Here is a 17,134-nt window from a genome sequence, read left to right on the forward strand (position 1 = left end):
ACTTATTATTTTTTGGTGACAAGAATGAACTTATTATGAATAGTATTTCTTTAACTCTAGTAATCTAATAAATCGTTTCGTAATATAATATAATATATGAAATGGGAGGTAAGATTGTTAAGGTTGTGATAATACGCTGCTGAGTTTAGAGAGGATTATATAACTACAAGTATGCCAAATGAAGAATTTAAATATTTATTTGACTTGTTAAATAAGATTCCTTACAGAATATTCTCAATGATGTTTCTTGTGTAATAGGTTCTCCAGCAAGATAAAGCAATGGAAAAAAAGAAAGGGTCATGGTTTCTTCTTACAAGGTAAACAATTTAGAAAATATTTGCATTCATTCAGAACCCTCTTATATATTAGTATTAAACAAAAAGGCCTTTTGATTGGATCAAAAAATGAATTGAAAATAAGCAATCCTATCAAATTGAAACTTGAAACCAATTTTGATAGGCATGCCATCACAGAAATGCATATATATCTCCACATTGTAATTAACAAAATATATTACTTTTTGAATCATATTGTACACGTTAAGAAAAACCTTAACTAGCTATAACAGAATTACAGAAGCAACAGCATAATTTTCTTTATGTAACACTATATAATATGTATAAGAAACAATTCCAACATGTTTTTCTTATCTGGTTCAGACTTGTTCTATGCCTTCAAGACTTTGTCTTCCTCACACACGTAGAAATCAATGAATATATATAAAGGAGAAGAAATACAAAGTTCCTTTCAAGTTACAAGTATTCTAAAGACCATGAGACACAAGTTTTCATTCATTTACCTTGTCATATTCTTGCTCATATTACCACATTCTAATTATGGTAGACCTATCACAAAAGAGGCACCTCTATTGATGGTTTCTGATGGAATCCATGATCATAGTAGTGAGCCTTCTCTTATTTATGTGAACAAGCTTGGTTCTTCAGTTACATGCACAGAAGCTTATGGATTTTTGCCATGTACAAATACTGCTCTAGGGAATGTGTTCCTCATGTTGGTGTATGGCTACTTTATGTTCTTGGCAGCGAAGTCATTATCAGCAGGCAGTGAGATTTTGCTTCAAATTCTTGGACCTGGCATCATTGGTGGACTATTCCTCCCTCTCTTGAGTTCTCTTCCTGATGCAACCATCATTCTTGGTATGTTTCTCTTTTCCTCAATCTTTGATGACCATTGAGCACTTTCAAACGAAAATGCTATGTATTTGTGTATAAATATACGTGTTGTTTAACTCATTTGCAATATATATTTTGTATTTTAACATGTATTCTATAGGAATAACTAATTTGGTAGCTGATTTTTGGCATACACGTAGCCTGGTTGACTTTCAAAAGATGTCGTTCATGGTTTTACAAATAGAAGGGTACAACGTGTAATGTCGCTTAACTTCAAGGGTGGTTAAAAGATGACACACTAATAGATTATGTTGTTTAATTGAATCAGCATCTACATTATCTGGGAGCAAAGAAACAGCTCAAAGTCAGGTCTCTGTGGGAATGGGACTACTTGCTGGATCAACTGTAATGCTTCTAACTATTCTATGGGGTTCCTGTCTTATAGTTGGAAGGTGTGACCTTGAAAATTCAGTAGCAATTGATCAAAAGGATACAAAAGGCTTTGACTTAGCTGGTACATATGTCCCTATAACTATGTTGATTTTCTCAACTTCTTTTGAGTGTTCACATATACCATTGTATGATATTACAATTATTTGATAACTAGCACCAAACTGAAGATGTTTTATCACAGGATCTGGTGTAAGCACTGATATTTGGACAAGCTATGCTGCAATGTTGATGATAATATCTTGCATTCCACTTGTTATTGTGCAATTACCCCAAATTTTTCATGGAGCTACTCCAAGTCGCGCAGCCATTCTATTTTCGCTCATTGTCTCCATTTGTTTATTGGTTGTTTATACCATTTATCAGGTACCAAAAACTTTATATATTTGTTGCTATATTCATAACATGAAGTTTCTTGGACAGCAAGCAACTTATGTTGTCGAAATTCAATAATAAAGGTTTGTCAGCCAAGGATTCAGAGGAGAAGACTTGCATATGCCAAGTACAAGAACATAATGTCAGGATTTCTAGAACAATTGAAAACACAAGCAAGAGGCCGTTTCCTCAAAGACAATGGTGAACCTCACATTGAGGTTATACAAAAGTGAGTGAGTCTCAATATTATTACAAGCAACATAAAGAAAAACATGCAAATATCCTGAAATTTTTTACCTTCATTTGAGAACACAAGTAAATTGACAGGTTGTTTGACTCACTCAAGAATTCTGAAGGGTACATAACAGCCAAAGATTTAAGAGCTTCAATCATAGGAATGCACTTTGAGGAGGAAGATATGGACATTGATGAAGCTGTTGCAAGCATCATGTTGGATTTTGACAAGTCACATGACTCTAGAATTGACATGGAAGAGTTTGTGAGAGGAATAACAAGATGGCTTCGCAAAGCTACGCGATCCGCCACACACGACAATGATCACAGTCCCACAACACCTAAGATTCTAAATGATTTCCATCAGGTATGTTTTTGACACAACAATATCTGAGGAAAGAAAATACAGAAACACTTAGAACAAGACTAAACATGTAAATAATGTAATGAAATCTTTGACTACTAAGCAGAGGATGAAAGCAGAACAAGATTTATGGAGTGATCACAGTGATGAGGCTGTGGAGAGTGTAAAGAATCCAAGATGGAATGCTTTCAAAGCAGTGTTGATGTTGCTTCTAGGAACTGTTGTGGCTGGTGTATTTGCTGATCCTCTTGTTGATTCAGTGGACAACTTCTCAGCAGCCACTAGTATCCCTTCTTTCTTTGTTTCCTTCATCATCCTTCCTTTCGCCAGCTCCAGCGAAATTGTGTCGGCTCTTATTTTCGCCAGCCGGAAGAAGATCAGAACCGCCTCACTCACATATTCTGAGGTACAATGGACTAATCATTTATGTTCAGATAAGCAAAATTAAACTCAAGAACAAAGACCTGATCAGTTTGTTTTTTTCTCTCTTTGTGTAGATATATGGATCAGTGACAATGAGCAATCTCCTTTCATTATCAGTTTTCTTGTGTTTGGTTTACATTCAAAACCTGACATGGAGTTTCTCAGCTGAGGTTTTGATCATTCTCATTGTGTGCATAACAATGGGACTTGTTGCAAGCTTCCACACTACCTTGCCTCTATGGCTATGCTTCCCTGCCTTTGCACTTTATCCATTCTCTCTGCTTTTCGTCTATATTCTTAATTATGTTGTTGGAATACCTTAAAATCAATCCTTATTTTCATTAAATTTAGTTTTAAACCATTGTTGAATATTAATATCAAATTATTTAGAAAACTATCTTTTAGCAAGCATTATTAGTCCGACCATTGCAACTTTTTTAACATAATATTCTAAGGAGTTGTTGGGTTTATTTTGAAGATTACATCATGATTCTTGTTAGGATTAATACTACTCTCATGAATTTAGAAAATGCAGAATTTTATATATAATATCAGGAAAGTCAACATAGACACCCTGATATTAGGGATCTTGATTCTTCACACTTCACTAAACCTTGTGTTAAAGAAAGACAAGGAAGATTAAATAGAATCTTGTCAGTTTAATTTGCTAATTAAGCTCACATGGGATTACCACCTAATCTGCCATACCATTATCACCAGCGCTTATAATTATATGTTTAGGTTACCAAACACCAAATCCTTTCTTTAGAAATAATGATAATTAAAATACGATGCAGAGTCAAATTCAACACAAAATCTCTCAGATTTGACTAACGCGTACGAAATAAGATTTCAAACTCAAACTTACACCGTCACCTTTAACCGGTACCCATTCTTTTTCTTTTTTTTTTTTTTTTTTATTTTCTTACTAAGCTCCTTTTCATGTGCATTATTCAGTATAATGGAAAATCCAAACAATGGTAAAAGAAAAATATCAGTGAAAACTGGGATTGAACTTTCTCAGTTGAATTTGTCAAGTGTGAGCTCTTATTGTACAAAAGATTATACTTTAATAACAAGATCAATTATAAAAAAATTTGAGAGAAATTATTTCCAAAAAAAATTTTCTTTTATTTTGTATTTATTATCTCAGTATCTTCTGTATTTTATTATGGTTAGATAGAACATAATTTTAACTTATTTATTTTATTTTATAATTATAAAATTCAATTATGTTATATATACACAAAAAAATTAGTCATTAAATCAGACATCAGTATAAAAATAAGAACGAGAAAAATGAATGATTTTATATTTTTTTTTTTCAAAAACCAAAACATATGAAACATGGAATGGTATTAAGAAGGAATTAATGAGTGGTGGTGGTACTATATATTATTGCTGGCTCTCTAAATCATGATCATCAAGATGGGTAACTATGGAAGGTTGAATTCTTGTGCTAGAAGATCTATCCCTACTTAGAATCCTTCTAAAAGAGCTGCTGAATCTTGAAACAGAAGAACCAGTAATGTTCTTACCCACAATAGCAGCATTGTTGTTATTATCAGAAGTAGCTTCAAAAGTTGAAGCATCATCATGAAGAAGAATAGGAGGCTCAGGAGGGTGAGGTTGAAGTTGAAGGCCTATGATTGGTTCAGCCTTGGTTCTACAAATTGGACACGTGGAATGAGAAGCCAGCCATGTATCTATGCAAGCGACATGGAAACTGTGCTTGCAATTCGGCAGCAACCTCACCTCTTGTTCATCTTCTACACCACTCAAACACACAGCACACTCGCCATCTTCATCTTCTTCTTCTTCTCTCTTTTTTCGTTTGTAGATGAAGGTGGGGAGAGAGGCTATGACGTTAGGGTCCAGGCCTGTGTTGTGTTCGTGGGCGTGGGCGTGGGCTTGGGCTTGGGCTTGTACGGTGAGGCTGAGTTGGTGAATGGCAAATCTTCTTCGAGCTTGGCGTCTCAGAACCACCCTTGCGTAGATGTGAAGGGCCAAGACCACGATGATGACCATTGTTAAGGAAGCTACGGCCATCACCAAGATTTTTTTGTTCGAGTAGCTTCGATCCGATGATGATGATGATGATGATGATGGGTTGTGGAAGCTGGAGAATGGGTAGTTGTCATGGTTTCTATGGCCATCAACATCGTAACCACTCATGTTTGAGAAGAATGAAGAGGATCGGAGGAGGGTGCGGTTTTTGTTATGTTTGGTTTATGTGTGTATATGAGAAATTAAAGTGTATAGTATATAGTGTGGGGTGTGGATATGAAAAGTCTATGGCATTAACTAACAAGAAACGAAGAAACACATACGCCAATATATATATATATATATATATATATATTTTCAACAGATTTGATTGTTGAACATTGACCTTGATTGTGGAATAATGGAGAAGGTTGAGGAGTTCACTTAACTTACTTTGAAGATAAAGGACATTGTACACATTATTACTTGTGCTGTGTTGGTGTGGTGGTAAATAACTAAATATTTAGATGGTTTTAACCCGATCATTTTTTGAGGAAAAAAATGTTGACAAATCTTGATTTTTATACCTGACTTCCAAATTGGTTATTAATTATATTTCTGATAATAAGATTCAAATTTCAATAATTTAGTCGAGACAAAAATGAAAAATAAAAGATCGTTGTTAATTTTTATTTTGATATAATTCTTATTTAACTCTTCATTTTCACCTTTAAATTAGCTAGGGTATTATTTATTTTAATATTTTTAATAAATACATCGTGAGGGAGGGTGCATGCTCAGCGCATGAAAAGTTACATACATAGAGTACTACACGCATCAATTATATTATATTATAGATTTTGTTAGATAGATAAAGATTTTTGTGAATAAGGTAAATAATAGATTTTAAAATTGATCCATAAAATAAAAAAATATTATACAACTAAATTATTTATGTAAATCTTAATATTAGGATAATCATTCGCACACCTAATAAATTTATTAATTCAACATCCGATACATTCGTTGTTTATATTATTTAATATTATCATTGTTTATCTATATTTTTTTATATTATATTATATCTACCGTCTATTATGTAAAATATTTTTTCTCAGTTCACGAGCATACTTCTTCTAAAATTTTTTTTTAATTTATTAAATATAATTTAGTATAAAAAAGTTAATTATATAAATTAATTAATTTAATTATATATTTAATATTATATAATTTATTATAATTTATATTAATTTATTTTGATAGTATTTTTTAATTTATTATTTTAATATTTAATAGTATTTTTTAATTTAATTCTTTTAATTTATTAAAATAAATAAATTATACTAATTATGTGTATTAATTAATATAATTAATTTATTAATTATTAAAATAATAAATTTATAAATAAAATAGACAAGTGAGATATTTTAACTAATAATTAAATTAAATCAAATTATATATATTAAATCAAATTTAAATAATGTGAATTAAAGAATAAACTAAAATAAAATGATTTTTTATTTATTTAAATTGAATGAATAAATACAAAATAATTTTGTTAGATAATTATGATTTTTTTTTATTTTAGTTCTTTTTTTATGTGTTATTTTTTTATGTATAAATATACTCAAAATGAGAAGATATGGATGATGTTTCATTAATTATTTGTTTGATGAATATTATAACCCTAAAATATCTCGTTTAGACATTCTACCGCTGTCACTAAAAGTTGAATCTATAGTAAATTAAGGTGGCCAATGTATTTTTATACTATTAGATAGAAGAATATTTATTAAAATAAATATATGTTATAATAAAAAAATTTTGTCAATCTGTTTTTTTTTTTACCTAACAAACAATATATATGTGGAATATATTATTTTTATCAGAAGTCATACATGATTGATTGATAATTCTTTGTAAAAATAATTTTATGGTGATCAAATAACGTATCGTTAACTCACTAAAGTTAATACTTATATGATTATGCCAATGTATAGCACTATCAATAGCACTATCAGATCGAAACTAATTAGATTACATTTGTTTTCAATAAGGTGGGCAAATTTTTGGATCTAATTATGGTTGAAGTTGAAGAAGGTCAGACAAAATGCTAATAATACAAATACTATATTTTTAATACCCAATAATAATAAATATATAAATTAAAATTAATATTGTTCCATACAAAATAATAAAACGTATATTATACTCGAAGTACATCTAATTTGTATCTACTGTCATTATTTATCGGTTATGTTATGACAAATCTGGTTGTTAAAAAAATAAAATTAACCTAAATATGTACAATATTATTTCATATCTTCTATTTTTATTTTATCATCATAAAAGGTCTGTTGTGTTTAGAGAATTAAATTATGATTAAGATGATGACTAAATATTATTGGACTATTATCCAATTGGTTGAGTAATTTATTTTGTTTAGTGTGCAGAAAATAAATTAATCATATTGGCGTAAAAAGAAATAAAACAAGCACAAATGATGATAAAATAAAAGCAAAAACGAAAAAAAAAAGAAAAAAATAATTGGTCCAAGCACGCCCAAAACCACACGCTAGTGGCGCTAAATACCAATCCTGACGTTTAGCGCCAAGAAACCAGTAACCTCAACAAATCTTTCTGCCTCAACGTAGCTAAATGCCAAGCCTAGCATTTAGCGTCAGTAGCACGTTTTGGAGCTCTAAGGAAGGCTTTATAGCTTTAGTTTTTAATTTTTTATTTATTTTCTTTTTATTTAAAACAAAATACAATCTTTTAGGTTTTAGAATTTATTATTTTATTTTATTTTCAAATTATTTAGATTAGATATAAAAGAAAAAAATATTTAACCTTTCGGGCTCTCTCCTCTCATTCTTTCTCATTTTGCATTTTACACAATTTGAGAACCTTAGTTTTTCTCTAAGTCATGAACAACAAAACCTCTTCCGTTAAAGTTAACAAAATAAAGGACCTAAGTGACTGATGAAATTAATTATTAGGGACCAATCGAATAATTAATTTTAGTTAAAGACTAAAGTATATAGTCCAAAATTCTTTAGGAATTAAAATAGGTAAATACTCTAATATTTTTATTTAGCGCTTGTATGTCATCCCTGCTCCCTATCCTCAATTTTATTTTAAAAATAACCAATCATATTAACTGTATATTAAAATTTGTTTCCAAAATTAGTATTAGTATAAAATATATGTTAGAATATTAAAAAATAATAAAAAAAGTTAATTTTCAGTTAATCAATTTTAAAATTTAAAATTTAGAATTAAGTGTTTATGATTTAAGATCTAGATTTTATTTTAAATAAAATAATTTTAAAAAAATTTACTTTAAAATTTTGATTATCTAATATTATCTCAATACAAAATACATATGTTATAAATAAGTTAAACAACAGATATATTTATACTTATGTATACAAAAAATGAACTGTCGAAGAGATGGAGAACACCAAGACATGAATCGTCAAAGCCATGCATGTGAGAACCGCTCAGGCGGTGAAGGTGGGCCGATTCTGGAAGAGTCGAGTCGGGTGCAGCACACTCTCCACAGGGAGAGCCATCACGGACTTCGCGGTGCAGCCGAGGGAGGCAGGAGCGGCTGTGTAGGAGTTGGCTGGACCCAGATCCGGCGTTCACAAAGAGACGGGGAATGCCGAGATTCGAACAATCAAAGCTGTGCTTGTGAGAACCGTTCAGTGAGGGGCTGAGAATGAGAAGATTGGGAATGTCAGAAACGGTGATGAAAAGGCTATTGGGCTAGAGAATTGCGTAACGGTATCGGTGAAGTTGGAGGAGGAAAGGATTAGAGTGACCCAGGGGGCTGATAGCGCAGAGATCTAAGTGGTTAGAGGCGTTGGTGATGAAGGTGCTGCCCGAAGAAGAAATGGTGGCCCCGGTGATGTTAGTGATGATGGGAATTTTGGGGATATTGATAATGGAAATGGCACAGATGGGGAGACCAAATTTGTAAGTGAAGCAGTAAATAGAGGTAGGGCAAACAAAGAAGATGTTGTCGTTGATATAGTAAACAGACGTTCTGGGTCAAATGCAGGTCAGAGGGTGTTGATGCAGGTTGGCGAAGGATTTGAAGATGCTCAAAGTGGATAAGACGCGGAAATTGGTGACAATCAGAGTTTAACATTGGAGGAGCAGACACTAGAAAACAAAAGGACATGAAAAATAGCAGTGAAATCTGGTGCTATGTTGTACAACGAAGAAGATGATATCATGGCCATTCTCCAAGTTCAAAATGAAGAAATTGCTCAGAAAAGAAGAATGGCAAAGCAAAAGGCGAAAGCACGGCGGTGCAGACCAAAGAATAATAAAAAGATGTGTAATAATCTTTTAAATGATCTTTAATTCCTAGAATGTTAGGGGTTGAGGGGGGATGGTAAGGTGAGAATGATAAAGGACCTAAAGAAAAAATATAGGCTGAACATGTTAGGTTTGATTGAGACTAAAAGACCTGTAGTGACGAAGTTTGATGTGGCAAGTTTTTGGGGGTGTGATAGTGCTGGGTGGGCATATGTTGAGGTTGACGGTGCGTCGGGTGGGTTGTTGTTAACGTGGGATGAAACTAATTTTAAGATGAATAACTGTTATAAAGGGGAGAGATGGCTATGTGTGGAAGGGATCATGTTAAAGAATAATTTCAACTGTGTTTTTTTCTTGGTTTATTGTGCTCACACTAGAGAGGAGAAACTTGTTATGTGGGAGGAGTTGAGCTATACTACTGGATTATGCCAGGTCCCTTGTTGCTTCATGGGAGATTTTAATGAGATTTTAAATGTTGAGAAAAGAAAATGTACTACTAGTCTAACAGCATCTGCAGAAGACTTCAAGGATTGGATACAAGATATGCACCTGTTGGACTTACCGCTTAATGACCGTAAGTTTACGTGGTTCAGAGGTCGTTCTTGCAGTCGGTTAGATAGAGTTCTGGTTAGTCTGGAATGGGCTGAGGAGTTCCCTGAGATTCGCTTAAGAGGAGGACCAAAAGGCTTGTCAGATCACTGTCCGTTGATAGTGGAAGGTTCAAGGTTGGGGGATGGACCTAGACCATTCAGAAGCCTAGACTCATGGTTTACACACGAAGGTTTTCTCAGAATGGTAAAAGAGCAATGGAGGGGATTAGGGGAGATACAGTTCATAGATAAATTAAAGGCTTTGACGATTCCTTTGGGAAGATGGCACAAAGACAATTTTGGAGACATGGATAACAAAATTATGAAATCTGAAGAAGAGATCAAGAAGATAGATGATATGGTAAGCAATGGCGTATATGATGGAACGGTGGAGGCAAGAAGAAAGGCGTTAGTGACTTGTTGTGAGAAAAGAATTACACTGGAAGCAGATGTCGCGTTCTCGTCTTGCAAAGGACATGGACAAAAATACAAGGTACTTCCATAACATAGCTTCAACAGGAAGGATGAACAATAGGGTTGATGCGCTGGTAATTAATGAAAGGTTGGAAGAAATCAAGCAAGAATAAAAATAGATATCAGAGAGTTCTATAAGAAATTATATCATTAGGAGGAGTCTCCTATGGTGGGTTTTAGGGATGGCCTGGTGGGTATGATAGCTGAAGAGGATGCTGCGGCCTTAGAGGTGTTGCTGTCGATTGAGGAGATTAGAGATGCAGTGTGGGACTGTGATTCTTCTAGGGCTCCAAGGAGTGATGGATACAACATGAATTTTATTAAGAAGTGTTGGGACGAGATTGGGGCTGAGTTAACAGCAGCAGTGGGTTTCTTTCAGACTTCTAGGCTACCGACCGATACTAATATAACTTGGGTTGCTTTGGCACCTAAGTTCGTTGGGGCTATAGAGATCAAGGACTTTCGACCAATCAGCATGGTGGGTTGTGTGTATAAGGTGATTTCTGTTGGTTAGGAGGATGAGATCAGTTATACCAGCCCTGGTTGGAGAGACTCAGAGTGCGTTTGTCAAGGGTCGGAAAATACATGACGGGGCGCTTATAGCATGTGAAACTGTACATTGGCTTAAAATTAGGAAAAAGCATGCGACAATAATCAAACTGGACTTTTAAAAGGCATATGATAGGGTCAAGTGGAGTTTTGTAGACATTGTTCTGCAGAAGATGGGCTTTGGGCGAAAGTGGATGGAATGGGTTATGGAGTGTATTAGCACAACCTCTATGTCGGTGTTGATAAATGGTTCACCAATAAAGTCGTTCAGGATGGAAAGAGGTATGAGACAAGATGATTGACAAACCCCATTTTGAGGGTTTATCTTATGCTGATTTCAGGGGTTTTATCAATGATTCCACACACTTTCTATATGAAAATACAAGATTTTGCATTCCTTTCCTAGTTTTGCCTCATGAATGAAAACATGCTTATTTTGCACTAAAATAGATACATTTCTAATCTTCTCTTGATGCCATTCGATGCCGTGACTTGTGTGTTAAGTGGTTTCATGATATAAAGTAGGAATGGACCGGAAGAGAGAAGGAAGACGGGTGCAAAGGAAGGAAGCACGAGAATTGAGCTTTGGAAATTTCCGCATGGGCGCGTGCGCGCACCTGGCGCGCCCGCGCGGATAGAGCAACGTGAAGCCGAAGCCAAGAGCCAAGCCACGAGCCGGCTTGAGTAGCGGCTAAGCCATGATCTTCATGGGCGCGCACGCGTACATCACGCCTCCGCGCACATTACAAGACGCCTCGATGGCGCATGCGCGTACCTTGCGCGTGCGCGCCGAGTTGCGAATATGATTTTTTAAGAAGTCACGTGACTTAGGCGTGGAGGTAGTTAAGAATCCTACTTTTGGGGAAATGCCTTGGCGGGAAAAGCTTAAGAAGACCAAAAGAGCAAGGGTTAAGGACACTTAGTTCATTTTCTAGATTTTAGATATTTTTGGGAGGATAGTTAGTTACACTTTTGGGAGAAGAAGAGGGAGATTTCAAGCTTTTCACTAGGGTTCATCTTCATCCAATTTCTGAATTTTCAATCACTTTTTGGTGAGATCCATTACAATTGTCACTCCACTTTGTTCATGTCATAGATTTTCTTCTCCAATTTCAAGTAGTAGTTGTAATTGATCAATTTTCATAGATCTAGAATTCAACTTTGTAATTTTGGATTTCATCCATACTTTGAGAATTTGATTTTCATTGTTACTCTTTGAGACTTGTTGTTAGATCCTTGTGTTGCAATACTTTCAATTCTACTTTTCTTCTCATTTTACTATGACTTTCTTTCTTGCTCATCACATGTTTGATAAAATGTCAACACTAGCTATGGAGTAGAATTTTCACACTTGGCATAGGGTTTGGTCATTGGAAGAAGTTGAATAGTTGTATCAATAGTTGATTTGGAATTAGGGATTGCTAGTTGGCTTGGAGTGCACTAAAGCTAGATTCCCATAAGGTGAAGCTAGGACTTGTGACTCAAGTTGATTGCTTTCATTTGACCTCCCTCTATACCTAGGGGATAACTAAATGAAGCAAGGCCTAATTGTTGTCATCATTGAACGGACTATAAGGATAGAATTTCTAATGCCAACCCTAAGCCAAGTCTTTTGATAATTGATTGTTTGTTTCTCATTACTTTGCTAAAACCTTCAAAGAATTCCAACAAGGCTTACTAAATCAATAAGATGCACACTTTGGCAATTCCAAGGGAGAACGACTCGGGAGACTAGTACTCTCGGATATAGATTGTAGATTTGTTTGATGATGGATTTTGCGTCGGTTTAGACTATACTACGATTGATCACTTGATAATTTCTATACCGGCAAAAATTCATTTGTCAAAATGGCGCCGTTGCCGGGGAACTTTGCTTAGTGTGCCATGTTATTGTTTGGATTAAGCATGTATATATGTACATAGTTGCACTTCATTGTAAACTGCTCAAGTGACTAACCCCTCATCGTTACAATGAATTTCATTTCCCCTTCATTACATGACACGTTCACAACCGAATCCGAGTTTAGTCCCTTTTGATCCGGAAATAGAACGAACTTTGTTTCATATTAGACAAGCTCGGAGGCGGCTAAGGTTTGGAAAAGGTGAAGAGGTTTTCACCACCTCAACCACCTTACTAGAAGTGAACATTGAACCGTCACTCAAAGAAGGCATTAATCATACTCCCATCAATCTCACTAACAAATCTTCTTTTGTTCTAGGTACTAATACCATGGATGCTCCGAGGAGAGTTACCATCAAGGAAGCGGGTGCACCGGATTATGTCCTTCAACCCCTTCATGTAACTCACCCCAACTTGAATGCGAACTTTGAATTGAAGACCGCTTTGATCAACCTCCTACCCAAGTTTCATGGGCTTCCCGCACAAGACCCTATTCGACATTTCAAGGACTTCCATCGCATATGCTCGACTACTAGACGGGAAGGGTCCGATGAAGTTGCTATATGGTTGTTTGCTTTCCCTTTCTCTCTTGAGGACAAGGCTAAAGAATGGTTCTACACCCTCTCTAGTGAAGTTACCTCCGATTGGGACTTACTTAGAAGGGGATTCTTGGATAAATTCTTGCCCCCGGAAAAGATGGACAGGCTAAGGAAGGAAATGTCTTGTATTGTGCAAGGTGAGACGGAACCACTCTATGAGTATTGGGAACGGTTTCGCAAACTACTAGATGCATGCCCTAATCACATGATCGACACTCAAGTATTGCTTGGATACATATGTCAAGGGATGCGAGAGCAAGATAGAACCCTCTTGGACACTTCTAGCAATGGTTCTTTGTCCAAATATAAAACCGCGGAGGAGGCATGGCAACTTATTATTGACTTAGCCGAATCCAATCAACATATGAGGCAAAGAGTCAACCGTCCAAGGACCGTGAACGAGGTATCAACTAGTAGTGAAACCACCGCTCTAACTCAATCCTTGAATGAGATGACATCCATCTTGAGGCAACTCCAATTGAACCAACAACAACCACAACAACCTCAATCATATCAACAACACCCTCCACCACTTCAACAACACAACCAACAATTGGTCCCTCAAAGAGTATGTGGCATTTGCTCTTGCTACTCTCACTACACGGATGAGTGCCCAAGCCTTCAAGAAGACAATACCTTGGCGGCTACCCATAATTTCTATGACCGCCCCAATCAAGGGTACTACCAAGGCAGTAATTCTAACCAAGGGCATCCATATCAAGGAGGAGGCTACAACCAAGGAAGTGGACACAATAATCAAAATTGGAAAGACAACCATCAACAAGGGAATAGGGACAACAACAACAATGGAGGAGGTCAAAGATGGAGTAACAACTCACAAAATTTCTCACAAAACCGACCATACAACTCACAAAATCAACCATACAACCAACAAAACCCACAAAGAAACTACCAAACATATCAACCACCACATCAAAGACCACCACCCAACCAATCACAAGCTCCTCAACTCACATATGCAACCACCCCCTCCAACCAAGACGAAACACTCCGAACCATTATCCAAGGCCAAAAGGAACTACAAAACACACTTGCTTCCGGCCTCACCGGCCTCACCTCTACACTACAAGCTGTTCTTGCACGCATGGATACACCATCAACTCCCACTCCTCAACCCCCAATCCAAAGTGTCATTCCCTCTCAACCTCAACCAAATCCAAAGGGGGGCATCAATGCCATCACCCTTAGATCCGGTACACAACTAAAAGAGAAGGAAGCAAAGGACTCAAGTCCTATCACAACCACCCAAGAGGAAGAGAGAATAGATATAGAAGAGGTAGTGGAAGAGGAAACACCACAAGCCACAGTTGAGGATGAAGCCCAACCAACAAGGGAGACAACCAAGGCCAAAAGAACCTTGGAAGAAGAAATTGCTCAACCACTTCCATTTCCAACACTTGCGAAGAAAGCTAAAAAGTGCATAGAACTCGACCCCAAAATGGTAGAAATGTTCAAGAAAGTTGAGGTAACCATCCCCCTCTTTGATGCTATCCATCAAGTTCCTAGATATGCCAAATTCCTCAAAGACTTATGCATAAATAAGGATAGAATTCTTGAATTAGAAACCATCCCATTGGGGAGTTCTATTTCCGCTTTAATGGGAACATTGCCCGAGAAGTGTGATGATCCGGGCCCTTGTATGGTCACTTGCACCGTCAATGGAGTTCAATTTAGAGATTGTATGTGTGACCTCGGAGCATGTGTTAGCATCATGCCGCTCTCCGTCTACCGGGTATTGAAGTTGCCACCACTAAAAAGGTCGACGGCAAGATTTGTCCTAGCGGATAAAAGCATAATAACCGTAGCGGGTGTTGCGGAAGATGTATTGGTGAATATAAAAGGGTTGGTGTTTCCGATTGACTTCTATGTCCTTGAAATGCCATCAAGCGAAACCGAGAGAGCATCATCTATCCTACTTGGAAGGCCATTCTTGAGAACTTCTAGATTTAAGTTTGATGCTTACTCGGGGAACTACTCATTTGAAATAGATGGGAGAATTGTAAGCTTTAGCCTAGAGGAAGCAATGAAGCATCCACCGGAGAACCACTCTCTATTTCGGTGTGACCCAATTGATAACATAGTGGCCGAAGTGCATCTTGCAAGGTTAGATGAGAAGAACATGGTTGAAGAAGCAAATGAAAAGTCAAGCGAACTAAATACCACACATCATACAAACCATCCGGAAACTCAAACTTCAAAGAATGACAAAAAGATGGAATTGAAGCCACTACCACCTCACTTAAGATATTCATACCTTGATGAAGCCCAAAAGCTACCCGTGATAATTGCACAAGAGTTAACTCCTCAACAAGAAGAAAAATTGCTAAATGTATTGAGGAAAAACAAAAGGGCAATTGGGTGGAGTTTGGCGGATCTAGTGGGAATAAGCCCCCAAGTATGCGAGCACCGCATATTTCTTGAAGAAGGAGCAAGACCGGTCCGACAACCTCAAAGGAGACTTAATCCAACCATTCTTGAGGTAGTAAAGAAAGAAGTCACTAAGCTACTTGAAGCGGACATCATCTATCCTATCTCGGATAGCGAATGGGTAAGCCCGGTCCAAGTAGTGCCAAAGAAGTCCGGAGTGACAACAATAAAAAACGAAAGTGGTGAACTTATAGCAACAAGAGTGCAAAATTCTTGGAGAGTATGCATAGACTACCGAAGATTGAATGCGGCCACAAGAAAAGATCACTTTCCACTACCATTTATTGATCAAATGCTTGATCGGTTAGCCGGTAAATCATATTATTGTTTTCTTGATGGATACTCCGGATACTTCCAAATCCATATTGCTCTAGAAGACCAAGAAAAAACCACATTTACTTGCCCCTTTGGAACGTATGCTTACAAGCGTATGCCATTTGGCTATGCAATGCACCGGCAACGTTTCAAAGATGCATGATGAGCTTATTTGCGGACTTTCTAGAGCAATCGATGGAAGTTTTTATGGACGACTTTAGTGTGTACGGTGATTCATTTGAGCATTGCTTAAGTAACCTTGAAAAAGTCTTAGAGAGATGCACCAAAACAAACCTTGTCTTAAATTTTGAAAAATGTCATTTCATGGTCAAACAAGGCATTGTTTTGGGACACATAGTATCAAAGGAAGGCATCTCCGTAGATCCGGCGAAAATAAATGTCATATCTAGTTTACCTTACCCCTCCTCTGAGAGGGAAGTCCGCTCTTTTCTTGGACATGCAGGATTCTACCGGAGATTCATCAAGGACTTTAGCAAGGTGGCCTTACCTCTCTCTCGATTACTACAAAAAGACACCGAATTTGAGCTGAGCAAGGAATGTATGGAAGCATATGACAAACTCAAAATAGCATTGACACAAGCTCCTATAGTACGAGGACCCAATTGGACTCAACCCTTTGAAATCATGTGTGATGCTTCGAATTATGCGATAGGAGCTGCGTTAGCACAACGCGAGGGTAAGATTCCCTATGTCATAGCTTATGCTTCCAAAACATTAGACGGAGCCCAATCCAACTACACTACTACCGAAAAGGAACTCCTAGCTATTGTTTTTGCTTTGGACAAGTTCCGAGCCTATCTTCTTGGTTTCAAGGTTGTAGTGTACTCGGATCACGCGGCACTAAAGTACTTGTTGGCCAAAAAGGAATCAAAACCGAGATTAATTCGTTGGGTGCTTTTGTTACAAGAATTTGACTTGGAGATCAAAGATAGGAGCGGTTCCCA

At 36.4% G+C, this 17,134-nt stretch overlaps 3 protein-coding genes across 3 annotated transcripts; 2 read left to right on the forward strand and 1 right to left on the reverse strand.

Moving 5' to 3' along the window:
* The first annotated feature begins 761 nt into the window (after window positions 1–761).
* On the forward strand, window positions 762–3,357 carry LOC130945202 (sodium/calcium exchanger NCL-like). The gene is made up of 7 exons (XM_057873921.1): window positions 762–1,157; window positions 1,462–1,647; window positions 1,768–1,949; window positions 2,042–2,187; window positions 2,286–2,559; window positions 2,663–2,962; window positions 3,054–3,357. The coding sequence occupies exons 1-7, from the start codon at window positions 773–775 to the stop codon at window positions 3,300–3,302; spliced, it is 1,722 nt and encodes a 573-aa protein (XP_057729904.1). The 5' UTR covers window positions 762–772; the 3' UTR covers window positions 3,303–3,357.
* Window positions 3,358–4,272: 915 nt separating this feature from the next.
* On the reverse strand, window positions 4,273–5,273 carry LOC130945224 (RING-H2 finger protein ATL40-like). Its single transcript, XM_057873951.1, has one exon. The coding sequence runs from the start codon at window positions 5,152–5,154 to the stop codon at window positions 4,375–4,377; it is 780 nt and encodes a 259-aa protein (XP_057729934.1). The 5' UTR covers window positions 5,155–5,273; the 3' UTR covers window positions 4,273–4,374.
* Window positions 5,274–9,417: 4,144 nt separating this feature from the next.
* Window positions 9,418–10,872, forward strand: LOC130945879 (uncharacterized). Its single transcript, XM_057874573.1, has 2 exons — window positions 9,418–10,377; window positions 10,513–10,872. Exons 1-2 carry the CDS (start codon window positions 9,418–9,420, stop codon window positions 10,870–10,872), a joined length of 1,320 nt encoding a protein of 439 aa, XP_057730556.1.
* Window positions 10,873–17,134: the final 6,262 nt, after the last annotated feature.

This window comes from Arachis stenosperma, chromosome 8 (assembly GCF_014773155.1).
Source record: "Arachis stenosperma cultivar V10309 chromosome 8, arast.V10309.gnm1.PFL2, whole genome shotgun sequence".
NCBI lineage: Eukaryota > Viridiplantae > Streptophyta > Magnoliopsida > Fabales > Fabaceae > Arachis > Arachis stenosperma.